Genomic DNA, 11977 nt, shown 5'->3' with positions numbered 1-11977 from the left:
AGGGAAGGTGGAGGGGCTAGAACACACGTAGAAGTTCCTGGGGCGGAAGTGCGAGTACTCCTTTAAGAAACTGCTAACCCAGCGCACAGGGCCACCACGGGCCTCATCCACCTAACCTTCGGCGGAGCACACAGCCCGAGTGCTCCCCCAGCTGCAGGCCTAGGGGCCCAGAGCCAGGCCAGCTCATCAGGTCAGCTGTCACACCCAGAGGACATGTACTGGCAAAAATCAAGTTCAGCACTGTATTGTTTAAATAAAGCAAAATGTAAAAAATGGAGGAAATGCCTGAGACTGTTTCTGCCTCGCCTGGAGGAGGAGAAACGCTGTGGTGGGAGGCGGGGGCCTGCCCTCCCCCGTGTCTCCGGTCCTGGGAAGGTCACGCGCGGGCTGTGGGCGGGCAGGCGGTGGCCTCACGTCACGGTGGCCGGAGCCGGAGCCGTCCGGCAAGCCTCCCTGATGCTGTCCCACGCGCCAGGCCTCTCCAGCGTGGCCTGCAAAAGCTCTCGGATTCTCCGGTTTTCCTTGGAGGCAGACTGCCAAACAACCTCAAGCTCGCCTTCGATTTCTCTGAGAGAAACACACACAGAACAGCACAGGGAGAAAATTACTTACAGAGCCCTATGACTCCTAAAGTAGCAAGGCCCCCACTGCTGGGGGAAAACATTTCAAAAGAAAACGAGCAAATAAAAATCAAGACCAATATTACATTCAGATGGAAGTAAAATGGAACCAATACATGAAACGGGTCCAGAGGGTTTTAGTAGGAAAGTCTAGCAAACATTCCAAAGTAACCACAGTAGAGGGGGCAGGGGTGGCCCCACCTCTTCTGCTGCAGTGCCTGGTCCAGCATCTCCTGCTTGTCGCACAGCATCTGATGGAGGTGCCTCATCTCTTGCCGGTACTGAGCAGTCTTGCTAGCAAAGTCTTCCTGTTGCTCCGTCAGCTGGTGACTGATGTTGCCCACTTTCAGTGCTGCCTGCTTCTTGTACGCCTGGGGGAGGAGGCACTCTGTGAGCGAAGGGACGCTGCCTGTGGCCCATGGGGTGGCTTCCCGGACACACACCCTGCCCATTTGGACCATCAGAGCCCACTGAAATGATGAGTAAACCTTGGGTAAGCCTGATCTGGGAGGGCAAGGATGATAAAAGTCATATAGGGGGAGAAAGAATGTCAAGTGTAAGAATAGCAAATTTCTAGTTTGCATCGTGCCTAGCTTTTATAGGCTACACATCGAAACAGACCAACCTGGTGAGGCCTGTGCACTCTATTGGTAAACAGATGGCAGAGATAAAAGCCTGATCACTTGCTTTCCTTCTACATTCTTACTGAATAGTATTTAAGGTTACGACTTCCCTCTGAGCATTTCTAAAACTGCTTTCACATAGGTAGTGAACTGTAGTTCGCACAGATTCGATGCTGTTTAAAGATGGACAGTTTGTACATTCCCTCTGACCCAAGAATTGGCCTACTTCACTGTTTTCAAATTTCCAGGTGAAAGATTATTTTTTGCTTTCTGACTATTTATCAATTTCTGGCTTTCACCTTTTTGTTCAACAAACATGCCTTATTTCTACTCTAGGGGTTGATTTTTTTTTTTTTTTGGGGTAGACAATCTGCAATCCATCAATTACTCTGTGTATATCTGTACATAAATAAACCTTATAGATTACATTGTTAAGTCTTTTATATCCTTAGTTACTTTTGTTTGATGTCTTGATCTGTCTTGGGCCAAGAGAAAATTAAAGCTCCTACTATTACTAAGTTTCCATTTCCCTTTGTATGCCCTGTGGTTTATACTTTATAGATTTGCTGCTGTATTATTTAGCACATAGATATTCGTAGCTACCATATATTATTAACTGCAGTCTTTAACACTCCCAAGGCCTTTTTTTTTTTTTTTTTTTTTTTTTTTTTGTCTCACTTGGTGCTTTTGGCACTGAACCCTATCTTGGCACATAGAAAGATTGTACCTTTTTTTTCCTTTTTGTTTGCTTAAATCTGGATTATCTTTACTCATCCTTTTATTTGTAACCCTTCTGATACACTTTGTTTCAGACTGTCTCTTGGCTCTATCGTGGGATACTGTTTGCTTCATAATCCAATCTAAACAACTGTTTTCTTTTAATGGGTGAAATAAACTCACTTACATTACTTGTGTTTGTTCCCAAACTTGTTATTTTGCTGTTTTAGCTACATACATTTTTAAAGACTTTAATGTAGTCCTGTTTTCTGTTCTTTTTACTGTTGTAATACTATTATTTAGGAATGAATCTCTTTTTTTTTAAAAAAAATGTTTTATTTATTTCTAGGAGAGAGAGAGAGACAGCGTGAGCAGGGGAGGGTCAGAGAGAGAGGGAGTCACAGACTAAAACAGGCTCCAGGCTCTGAGCTGGCAGTCAGCACAGAGCCCGATGCACCCACGAACCACGAGATCATGACCTAAGCGAAAGTCGGACGCTTAACCGACTAAGCCACCCAGGTGCCCCGGAATGAATGTCTTTTGATTCTTGTGGTGACTTTTATTCTCATGCCTTTATATTATATGTCCTTACTCCTCTCATTTATCAAGTTAGCTCACAACCTTTTCTTCCCCTACTTGAATATGAATATGCTTAGGCTCTTCCTACTTGATTTTTCATCTTGAAATGATGTCCATTGAACTCTTAGTTATGAAATATGAACAACCAGCTAGTTTGTCCTACTTTCTACTTTCCTACCTCCTAAACCTATCAGTTTTTCCTTGGTTGTATTATTTCCACATTGTCAAAAAACATTTACATTTCATTCTATCAGCCTTATCCCTGCTTTGCTGAAGTCTTAGTTCACAGTTAAGTGTATCTTTTGTTCACTGCCAGTACTTTTCTGAAATTTGCCCAACTGTTTCTTTTCTTTTCTTATAATGTTTTATTTATTTTTGAGAGAGAGAGCACAAGCAGGGCATGGGCTAGAGAGAGAAAGTTTGAGCACGGGTGGGGAAGAGAGTGAGGAAGAGAGAGAATCCCAAGCAGGCTCCTAGATGTCAGCGTGGGCCTGATGCAGGGTGCTCAAACCATGAACCATGAGATCGTGACCAAAGCCGAAATCAAGAGTCAGACACTTAACCGAATGAACCACCCAGGTGTCCCTGTCCAGTTATTGCTTGATTGGCTGAACTCAAGCTGATTATCTTTAGGAAAGATTTATGGAAAAAATGTGCCCAGAGTTCTTACACGTTCAAAACTGTCTGAAGAGTAGCTTGGTTGGACGGAAAGAACCTTGGCTCAGGCTCTGTTTCCTCGAATATTTCTAGAAGGCATTGCACTGCTGTCTGGCATTCAGTGTTGCTGTTGAGAAGTGTGATGCCAGCATGGTTTTCTTTTTCTTATGTCTTGGTCTTCTGCCTGGGTGTCCAAGGACTTCTTTCTTTATCTTAAAGTCCTTTCAATGTATAGGTTCAAGCCTTTGTTTATTTCAGAAGAGCTTTTATGAATTATGGTTCTGAGCTGTTTTGATTTCTTCTTGGGGACTGTTAACTATAGGCATATTGGATCTCTTATCCCTTGCTGGATTCCTTTTTTTTTTTTTTTCCTACCGGATTCTTTTCACATCTTTATTTCTGCCTTTCTGTCTTTACCTTTCTCATTTCTATCCTTTATGTCCCCGTTGTGCTTTTAGGATAGGTTTTCCCTCATGCTCCCTGTAATTCAGTCTACATTTCTGAAACAGATGCACCTTTCCTTCTATGTCTTCCCCAAGTTATGTCAGTTCCAGTTCACATACTCCTTTGTCTGGCGATCTGTTTCTGCTTTGTAGGATTTCCTCCTAGCTCTGATGGCTTTATTAAGTTTTAGCTTTCTAGCTACCTATCTACCTCCTTACTTATCTACCTACCTGCCTATCAATTCCCTGTCAAGCATAATTGATAATTTTGATTTTTGTGGCAACATTATTTCTTTTCTTTTTTAAAAAATATGTTAATGTTTATTTATTTTGGAGACTGGGGGCAGGGAGGGGCAGAGAGAGAAGGAGACACAGAATCTGAGGCAGGCTCCAGGCTCTGAGCTGTCAGCACAGAGCCCGACGTGGGGCTTGAACTCACGAACAGTGAGATCATGACCCAAGTGTGGCAACATTATTTCTGATGTATTTTCACCATGTGCAGGCCAATTATACTTCAATTTTTCTTCCTTTTTCTTCCTTTGCCTCTGGAGGCCCCTGAATTCCTCCGGGCTGAGATGAGGTTCCCGGGAGCAGGACCAGTTGGGTCAGCTTCCAGGTTCTCCATGCCATCTCTCTTGTGGCCCCTCTTGGCTCCTCTGAGTCTAGCCTGGCTCAGAAGGGATTCCGGCGGTGGCTCTGGCTTCCCTGACCTCCAGGGTGCCATCCTCACTTCTGCGAGTCCTATTTTGCTGGGGTTTCCTGAGATGTCATCCCTGAATTTTCTCAACCTTTTCCAGGTCTCGTCTGTCCACTTACCCAGAGATCTGCCCTGTCCAATCTGGATCCAGCTCTCAGGTGTCTTCTCGGGGTGGCTGAGTGGACCCTTTTTGCTATCTTATTTAGATGAACGGTACTGAGATACATTCCAAACACAAGGTCAACTCCCTGACGATCAGACCTTCTCTTTTGGAAACAAAGGCTAACAGGAAAGCCAGAAAAACCCATAAAAATCCATGGTTGCTCATTGTTACTCAAAATACTTCATTTAGCTTCCCATTGTTCATAATATGGTAGGTTCCTTCTAGCCTTTCTGGGAGTTGAAATACTGTTTTGTATCCTGCGTTTGGCAGTTGAATTTTAAAAATTATAAAATATATTATTTAATTAATTCCCCAGAAGGTTATTGAATGTATTCAATACTGCGTGTCAGGTGCTATTTTAGGGGCCTGGGATATCCCAGTGAACAACACCAGAAAAAAATCTCTGCCCTTGTGGAGTTTCCAGTGTGGCCAGGGGGACAGACAATTGCTAATAACCATAATCAATAAGTTATGTACCTGTTGGAAGGGGATGCTGTCTATGGAAGACACATTAAAGTAAGGTAGTGAGAATGAGGGTGGGGAAGAATGGATGGCCAGCAATCATAAATGGTCAAGGTGTGCCTCATTGATGTGGTGACAGGTATATATTTGGGGGGAAGCTTAGGAAGCATATATGAGCAATTTAATAACAAAGCAAACACCATGGAACTACCATCTACGTTAATAGAATATAACCAGCATCCTGGAAGTCCCCAAGTGTCCCAACTGTTCAGAAGTACAGTTGACTCTTGAGCAACGTGAGTTTGAATTGCATGGGTCCATTTGTATGCAGACTTTTTCAGATAAATACAGTGCAATGCTATAAGTGTATTTTCTCTTACTTACAATTTTTCTAATAACAATTTTTTCCCTAGTGTACTTTATTGTAAGAATGCAGTATATAACACATATAACATAGAAAATACATGTTGGGGTGCCTGCTCCCAGAGGGGATGATCTCCCTGCACCTGCGGCGGGAACTTCCCTCACCACAAAGGCTACGGCCTACGATAAACGAGAGCAGTGATGGGCTGGTGGGTAGGCTGGTCTTCTCTGAATGTAGTTAGATGGAGGTGATCTCACCTGGGGACGGCCTAGGACCCAGATCAGGGTAGCACATATTCCATATTGCATGTGGAAGACCCTCCTGGAAACTGGAGAGGCCCTCAGGCAGCATCTCTGTCTGTACCACTTGAAAATCAAGATGGGCAGGCCATGCAGCTTCCAAAAACTTAATATTTGTGTTATTTAAGTATTATTCATGAAACACAGGGGAAAAAAGTCTACTCTTTGCATTAATACATATATTTGGTTCTGAGTAATTATATATTACTCAGTATAAATTGTATACACATACACACACACACACACACATACTCATGCTGTTCACCCAGTATTACGCGTATTTACACAGGGCTAGCTAATGTTTCATTTGTCTTAGTTTGTGAATTTTCCCACAGAGTAAATGTCATTAGTCTATTTCTCTTCGCAGCAGGCCCTTAAGTCATCACCCCACAGAAGTCTGGATCGGATTCCCCATGGATAGGCTACATTCTCCTCCAAAGCCCCCAGGCTCCCTGCCTTGCACGCAGGTAGGCCTGCCTGTTCTCTCCCTGCCCCTGACCGCACCCCTGCTCCCGCTCAAGAGAAAAGGGTTTGGCTGGTAAGGCTGTGCAAGCAGGTGTGGAGGCCGGCAAGAGGAACGCCGAACGTCGGCGGCAGCAAGAGCAGAGGTCAGGTGACGGAGGTGGCCCGGCAGGGAGAGCTGGTACAATGACTAGCTCCCTGGGGCAGAGAAACCAGAGGGTGCAATTAGGATTAAGCAAGAAAGGAACAGGTCAACGCTGCTCTCTAACTGAACCAGTAATCGCTGGGCTGGAGAATAACGCCTGCACATTAACCTCAGGATAGAGCCTGCAGATTTTTCCAGATAACAAAACGAAACAAAACAAAGCAAAACAAAACAAAACACAACAACTGTATGGGACCTTACTGCACAGATAAACCAGTTTATTTAATGAGTGGACTGATGTTCCTTCTGCCCCTGAAACCCAATAATGCTTTATTCTGTAGAGGATACATGCAAAATGAATCATTTTGTTAAACACGGAAATCTGACCTTCATAAGCTGTGTTTCCATTTGACACAGAACTTCTGAGGCTAAATGACCACTTACCCTGACTTTTTCCTCTAACTTTCCCAAGCGAATGTTGCCTTCTGTGATTCTGTCGAGAGCTCCGTCCTTCTCACTTTCTAAACATTTAGCCTAAGGAGCGAAGTGAAGAGAAAAATAGCAGGCTCTTAGTTGAACAAAAAAGTTAAATTAATAATCGTTCTGTAAAGAATCTTGCAATTTATAAGTCATCTCCGCTCTGCCACCTGTCCAGCCCAGCGCCTGTCTGAGCCCCAAGCCCCACCCCCATTTGAAGGCTGTGGGCAGAACTTGGGCCAACAGCTGAGGAGAGGCAAGAACCCACAGCAGCAGGCTGGGCACCCCACCTGGGCGCCAGTGGAAGATCGAGCCCCTCAAAAAAGGGGCTTCCATTTCTATGGCCATCCTGGGCCCACAAATATGAAGGGAACACCGAAGAGGGACCATCTGAGGGCCGGGGAGGATCTAAATCCCATCAACTGGGATGATCGCTGGCCCACATGGGAGGTACAGGACCTACCTCCTGGGGAAGCCTGCATGCCCTGCCCTGCAAACAAGATGACTTCGCCTTTACGGTGGTCCTGACATGTGGCAGCTGAGTCCCCGTTTTTCAGCAAGCTTCTGCTTTGCACTCTGGCTCTTCCAGTGGGGAAGCACAGCAGGCAAGGCAGAGGGGAAACGGGAGCTCAGCACAGCTACAGCAAATGCCCGAGCCCAGCACTTGGGTTGGGGTGGTGACCTCATGGGAGGCGGATGGGATGGGGGTGTACAGGCTTAGGCGCCTACCATGCTATGTCCGAGTCACATTGCTTCCAGAAGACCTGAGAAGGACTTAGAAACCACCACTAACATGTAATAAGTCTTACCACTCTCAGCAGCAACTATTATAATTAAGAAAGAAACTTTTTTTTGGTAACCTTAATATAAGGACAGAGTGGGATCTCGAGGCTGGCTTAATTAGCATCTCTTTTATTACAAATAAGGATCACATTCTCCCCAAGAGCTGTGTGCTATTTCTATTTCGTCTTATATAAACAATGGCTAAAAGCCTAATGTTCATTATCCTATGGAGGATTTTTTTCTTTAAAAAATTTTATGTTTATTTATTTTTGAGAGAGTAAGAGAGAGAGAGGGACAGAGTGTGAGCAGGGGAGGGACTGAGAGAGAGAGGGAACACAGAATCCGAAGCAGGCTCTAGGCTCCCAGATGTCAGCACAGAGCCCCATGTGGGGCTTGAACTCACAAACCGGGAAATCATGACCTGAGCTGAAGTTGGAAGCTTAACTGACTGAGCCACCCAGGCGCCCCCCGAAGGCAGAACTTAATACCTTCCTAACAAAGGGGCACTAAGCCTGTGGCACATGCTGACAGACTCTCCACACCCCACTCACCCCACTCATTTGGGAGAAGGGCTGAGTGATTCCAAGTTTGCCAATTTTCAAATGTCTCAGAAAATCCGCTAATTTCCCCTCTCACTACATCCACTAAATTATTATTTCTAATCCTACGTTACGAGAGATTTGCAACGCTGCTTAAAGATATATGTTTAAATAACTGTAAGCAACATGTGTTCAAGGTTGAAAAATCATAAAATTCAAATACACGTGGATTTTTCTTTTTAATTGCCTATAATTTCACCCCTTGGAGATATTGCTGTGTAACTCCTATTTTGTGGTAAATTCTCTCGGGTTTTTTTCACTGCATAGAGCTTGGCACGGAGTGTGTCTTCTTTCACTCCATAGCCTGCTGCTGACACCTTTTAAAACCAACATGGAAATGCCAAGAATCATGTCCTCGGCATCACGCCTGCTGGCTGGGCAGTGCCTACCATCTAGGAGCACCAGGAATCCACTCAGCCCTTTCCTACGGACTAGGGTGGCTAGAGGCAAGGAGGTCTGGACTCTACTTAACGCTGTCCATGGTGCTCATAGTTCATCTTCAAGCAGGGAACACATGAGTCTGCACGCGTGACAAACGCCTGATGATCTATTTGGCTAGATCAACTAATTCCATTAGTTTGCCTTCTAAAGTATCATTTGCCATTATTTAAAAGTTTGGGTTATTCGCCTTCCAAAAATGTGTTTCCCCCATGGTTGAAAGCAAGAATTTGGGAGAATCTGAAAATGTGCAGTTAAATTGTAAAAAGATGAAGGCTTTTATGGGTAATTTTATAAAGAAAATACTCTTAAAACCATGTTTGCATACTAACTTGCAGTGTACTTGAAGTTCACCGAAGGAGCTTACCAAATACATAAGACTGTCGCGTTCCTGGGTCATATTCTCGGCCAGGCCAACGAGATTTGCCAGGTACTGGTGAGCGGCCATTTCGTTCTCCATGGCTTTTTCCACCTGCTTTTTGAGGACATCGATTTTCTTTTGAAACTTCCTAGAGAGTTCCCCAGATGGTAGAATAAAAAACTCATTAGCCTGAGTGGCTAGGGCATAGAGAATATCTGAATTGTAAAAACAGCAAGTATGTTAGCATTTAAATGTATTCTTAGGCAACCCAAATCTTCTCTTGAGTATCAGGGTGAGAATAGGTAACCGAGTTTAATTTTAAATGAAGCATAATTACTGACTCAGAGCCAAGTCAACAAGAATCACAAAATGCTTAACACAATTAATAGGGTATTTATGTATTATTCTATTAATTTTTTGGCTCATGTTCTAAAAGATGCTTTTGAAAAAGGAATCCAGTTACCCCAAAATGTGTAGGAGATAACTTCAAGGACTTTCAGTCTTGAAAGGGTCATCATTGTGACTATCAACTATGAACCAAAGACTTGAGAAATGATGGCTAATGCTGGTCAATAGCAACACCTTTACTGTGCTTTTATTTTGACATCCAGTAATCCCGATGATCCTTTTCCATTTTTTAGCCAGTATGAGACAAAGAAAAAAAACGGAATATTTAATTATCTCTTTTTAATACCAAAACCAAAACTCCAGCTGGAGAAAAGATAGATAAATACCTATTTATTTTCTGTGCCCTTTCAAGTTCAGCTCCCAGTGCTTTGTTTTCAGCTGTCAGGCGGTTCTTCTCTAACAGCAGGCTCTTTTTCTGCATTTGCAGGACTGCCAGCTTTTCCATCAGCTCTTCTAGCTCAGCCCCTCCTTTCTCCTCCTCCTTCTGTATCTGGCTGGCGGACAAAAATATCACAGACTTGTTATCCACACTCCGAAGTTAAGATGAGGCAGCCTCTGCCAGGCAAGTGATGGGCGGTCCAGCCCCTGGGTCTGTGGGGCTCCTTGGGAGTCCCCACCCCCACCCCTGGAAATACTGCCTGCCCCTCCCAGAGGGCCTGGGATGAAGCTTCTAGATGCTGGGCGTGGCTGGGCACACACTTCTTTGATGGTAATGATCTTACTCCTTTTTCTGCCTGTAACTGTTGCGTATGCCTCTGTATAGATATACTTTTCTTTTAACATTCATTTCTTTATTTTGAGAACGGGGGGGGGGGGGCAGAGAGCAGAGAGAGAAAATCCTAAACAGGCTCTGCACTGACAGCTCCATGTGGGACTCGAACTTCTGAAATGTGTGATCATGACCTGAGCCAAAATCCAGAGTCAGATGCTTAACAAACTGAGCCTCTCAGGTGCCCCTGTATAGATATACTTATTTGTACCCTATATTCCTTCCAGAGAGAATTTAAGATAGCTTAATTTTTGACATAGTAAAATAACTGCCTTCCCAAATCTTAATGCTACAATGAATTTTATGTCATACTAAATTCTATGGTTTTATGATAAAAGAAATAAAAGGCTGAAGAAGGCAATTTCTTTTTTTTTTTTTAATGTTTTATTTATTTCTAGGAGAGAGAGAGACAACGTGAGCAGGGAAGGGTCAGAGAGAGAGAGGGCGTCACAGACTGAAACAGGCTCCAGGCTCTGAGCTGGCAGTCAGCACAGAGCCTGACGCGGGACTCGAACCCACGAACCGCGAGATGATGACCTAAGTGAAAGTCGGATGCTTAACCGACTAAGCCACCCAGGCGCCCCTAAAGAAGGCAATTTCAATATAAAATTCTGGCAAAATGATCCTTGAGAAAAGAGTTATTTCGTGATTCATTTTTTGGGTCAGTTTTCATGCAAAACCAGGCCCAAACAGGTAGAGCCACACACAGAGGCTGCCCAAGTCTGAGATGGGGGAGGTCTCTCTGGGTATCCTGTGCACCTTACTCCCAGGCTTGCTGCCTGGCAAGTTGAAATTTAAAACAAAACAACCAAACAAAAAGCTAGAAACAATTTGTAAAAAAGAAAAAAAAACAGTTAACAGGGGCACCTGGGTGGCTCAGTCAGTTAAGTATCCAACTTCAGCTCAGGTTATGATCTTGTGGTCCATGAGTGTGAGCCTTGAGTCCGGCTCTGTGCTGACAGCTCGGAGCCTGGAGCCTGCTTTGGATTCTGTGTCTCCCTCTCTCTTTGCCCCTCCCCGGCCCACACTCTGTCTTCATCTCTCTCAAAAAAAAAAAACATTAAAAACATTTTTGAAGTTAACAGTTAATAGTTGATGGGAGAAATAGTTAAATTATTTATTTATTTTTATTGACGATTTTTATTTTTAAGTAATTTCTACATATAACACGGGGCTTGAACTCACAACCCTGAGATCAAGAATCACATGCCCCACTGACTGACACAGCCAGGTGCCCTGCAAGAGTTGATTTAAAAAAATTGTTTTAATGTTTTTTTAAAATGTTTATTATTTATTTCTGAGAGACAGATTATATGCTTACTATATATATATATATATATATATATATATATACACTTATTATTTAGGTGAAGAAACAGAACATTTTAAAAAATCCCATTTATAATTGCACGATAAGAATAAAATACCTAAGAATAAATTTAGTCAAGGAGCAAACCTCTATACTCTGAAAACTATAAGAAATTGATGAAAGAAACTGAAGACAACACAAAAATATGGGAAGATATTCCATACTCATGGATTGGAAGCATACTCCTAAAATGTCCATACTCCCCAAAGCAATCCCCAGACTTAATGCAATCCCTATCAAAATACCAATATTATTTTTTGCTGAACTAGAACAAATAATCGTAAAATCTGTATGGAAACACAAAAGACCCTGAAGAGCAAAGCAATCTTGAGAAAGGACAAAGGTATCACAAACCCAGATTCCAAGATATACTACAAACCATATATGCTCATATGGTCAATTAACCTATGACAAAGGCGGCAAGAATACACAATGGGGAAAAGACAGTCTCTTCAATAAACAGTGCTGGAAAAACTGGACAGCAGCATGCAAGAGAATGAAACTTGACCACTTACTTACATCATCCACAAAAATAAACTCAA

General features: G+C 43.3%; 1 protein-coding gene across 2 annotated transcripts in view; it reads right to left on the bottom strand.

The window, feature by feature from the left end:
- Positions 1–219: 219 nt before the first annotated feature.
- Positions 220–11977, bottom strand: part of CEP89 (centrosomal protein 89) — a 62911-nt gene continuing 51153 nt past the window's right edge. Inside the window, exons 15-19 of one of the 2 annotated variants that reach the window (XM_039231890.1) lie at positions 9624–9791; positions 8896–9037; positions 6676–6765; positions 822–991; positions 220–567 (exon numbers count right to left, since the gene is read on the bottom strand). In XM_039231890.1, coding sequence (XP_039087821.1) covers positions 411–567; positions 822–991; positions 6676–6765; positions 8896–9037; positions 9624–9791 — 727 coding nt within the window. In that variant the 3' untranslated portion in view covers positions 220–410. Of the gene's footprint in view, positions 568–821; positions 992–6675; positions 6766–8895; positions 9038–9352; positions 9515–9623; positions 9792–11977 lie in introns of those variants that run through there. The other variant, XM_039231891.1, reaches the window with a different exon arrangement.

The sequence above is a fragment of the Hyaena hyaena genome, unplaced genomic scaffold (genome assembly GCF_003009895.1).
Source record: "Hyaena hyaena isolate Hyena2069 unplaced genomic scaffold, ASM300989v1 scaffold_61, whole genome shotgun sequence".
Classification (NCBI taxonomy): Eukaryota; Metazoa; Chordata; class Mammalia; order Carnivora; family Hyaenidae; genus Hyaena; species Hyaena hyaena.
Note: the sequence above shows the minus strand (reverse complement) of the source record. Positions and strands in the feature narration are given on the sequence as shown.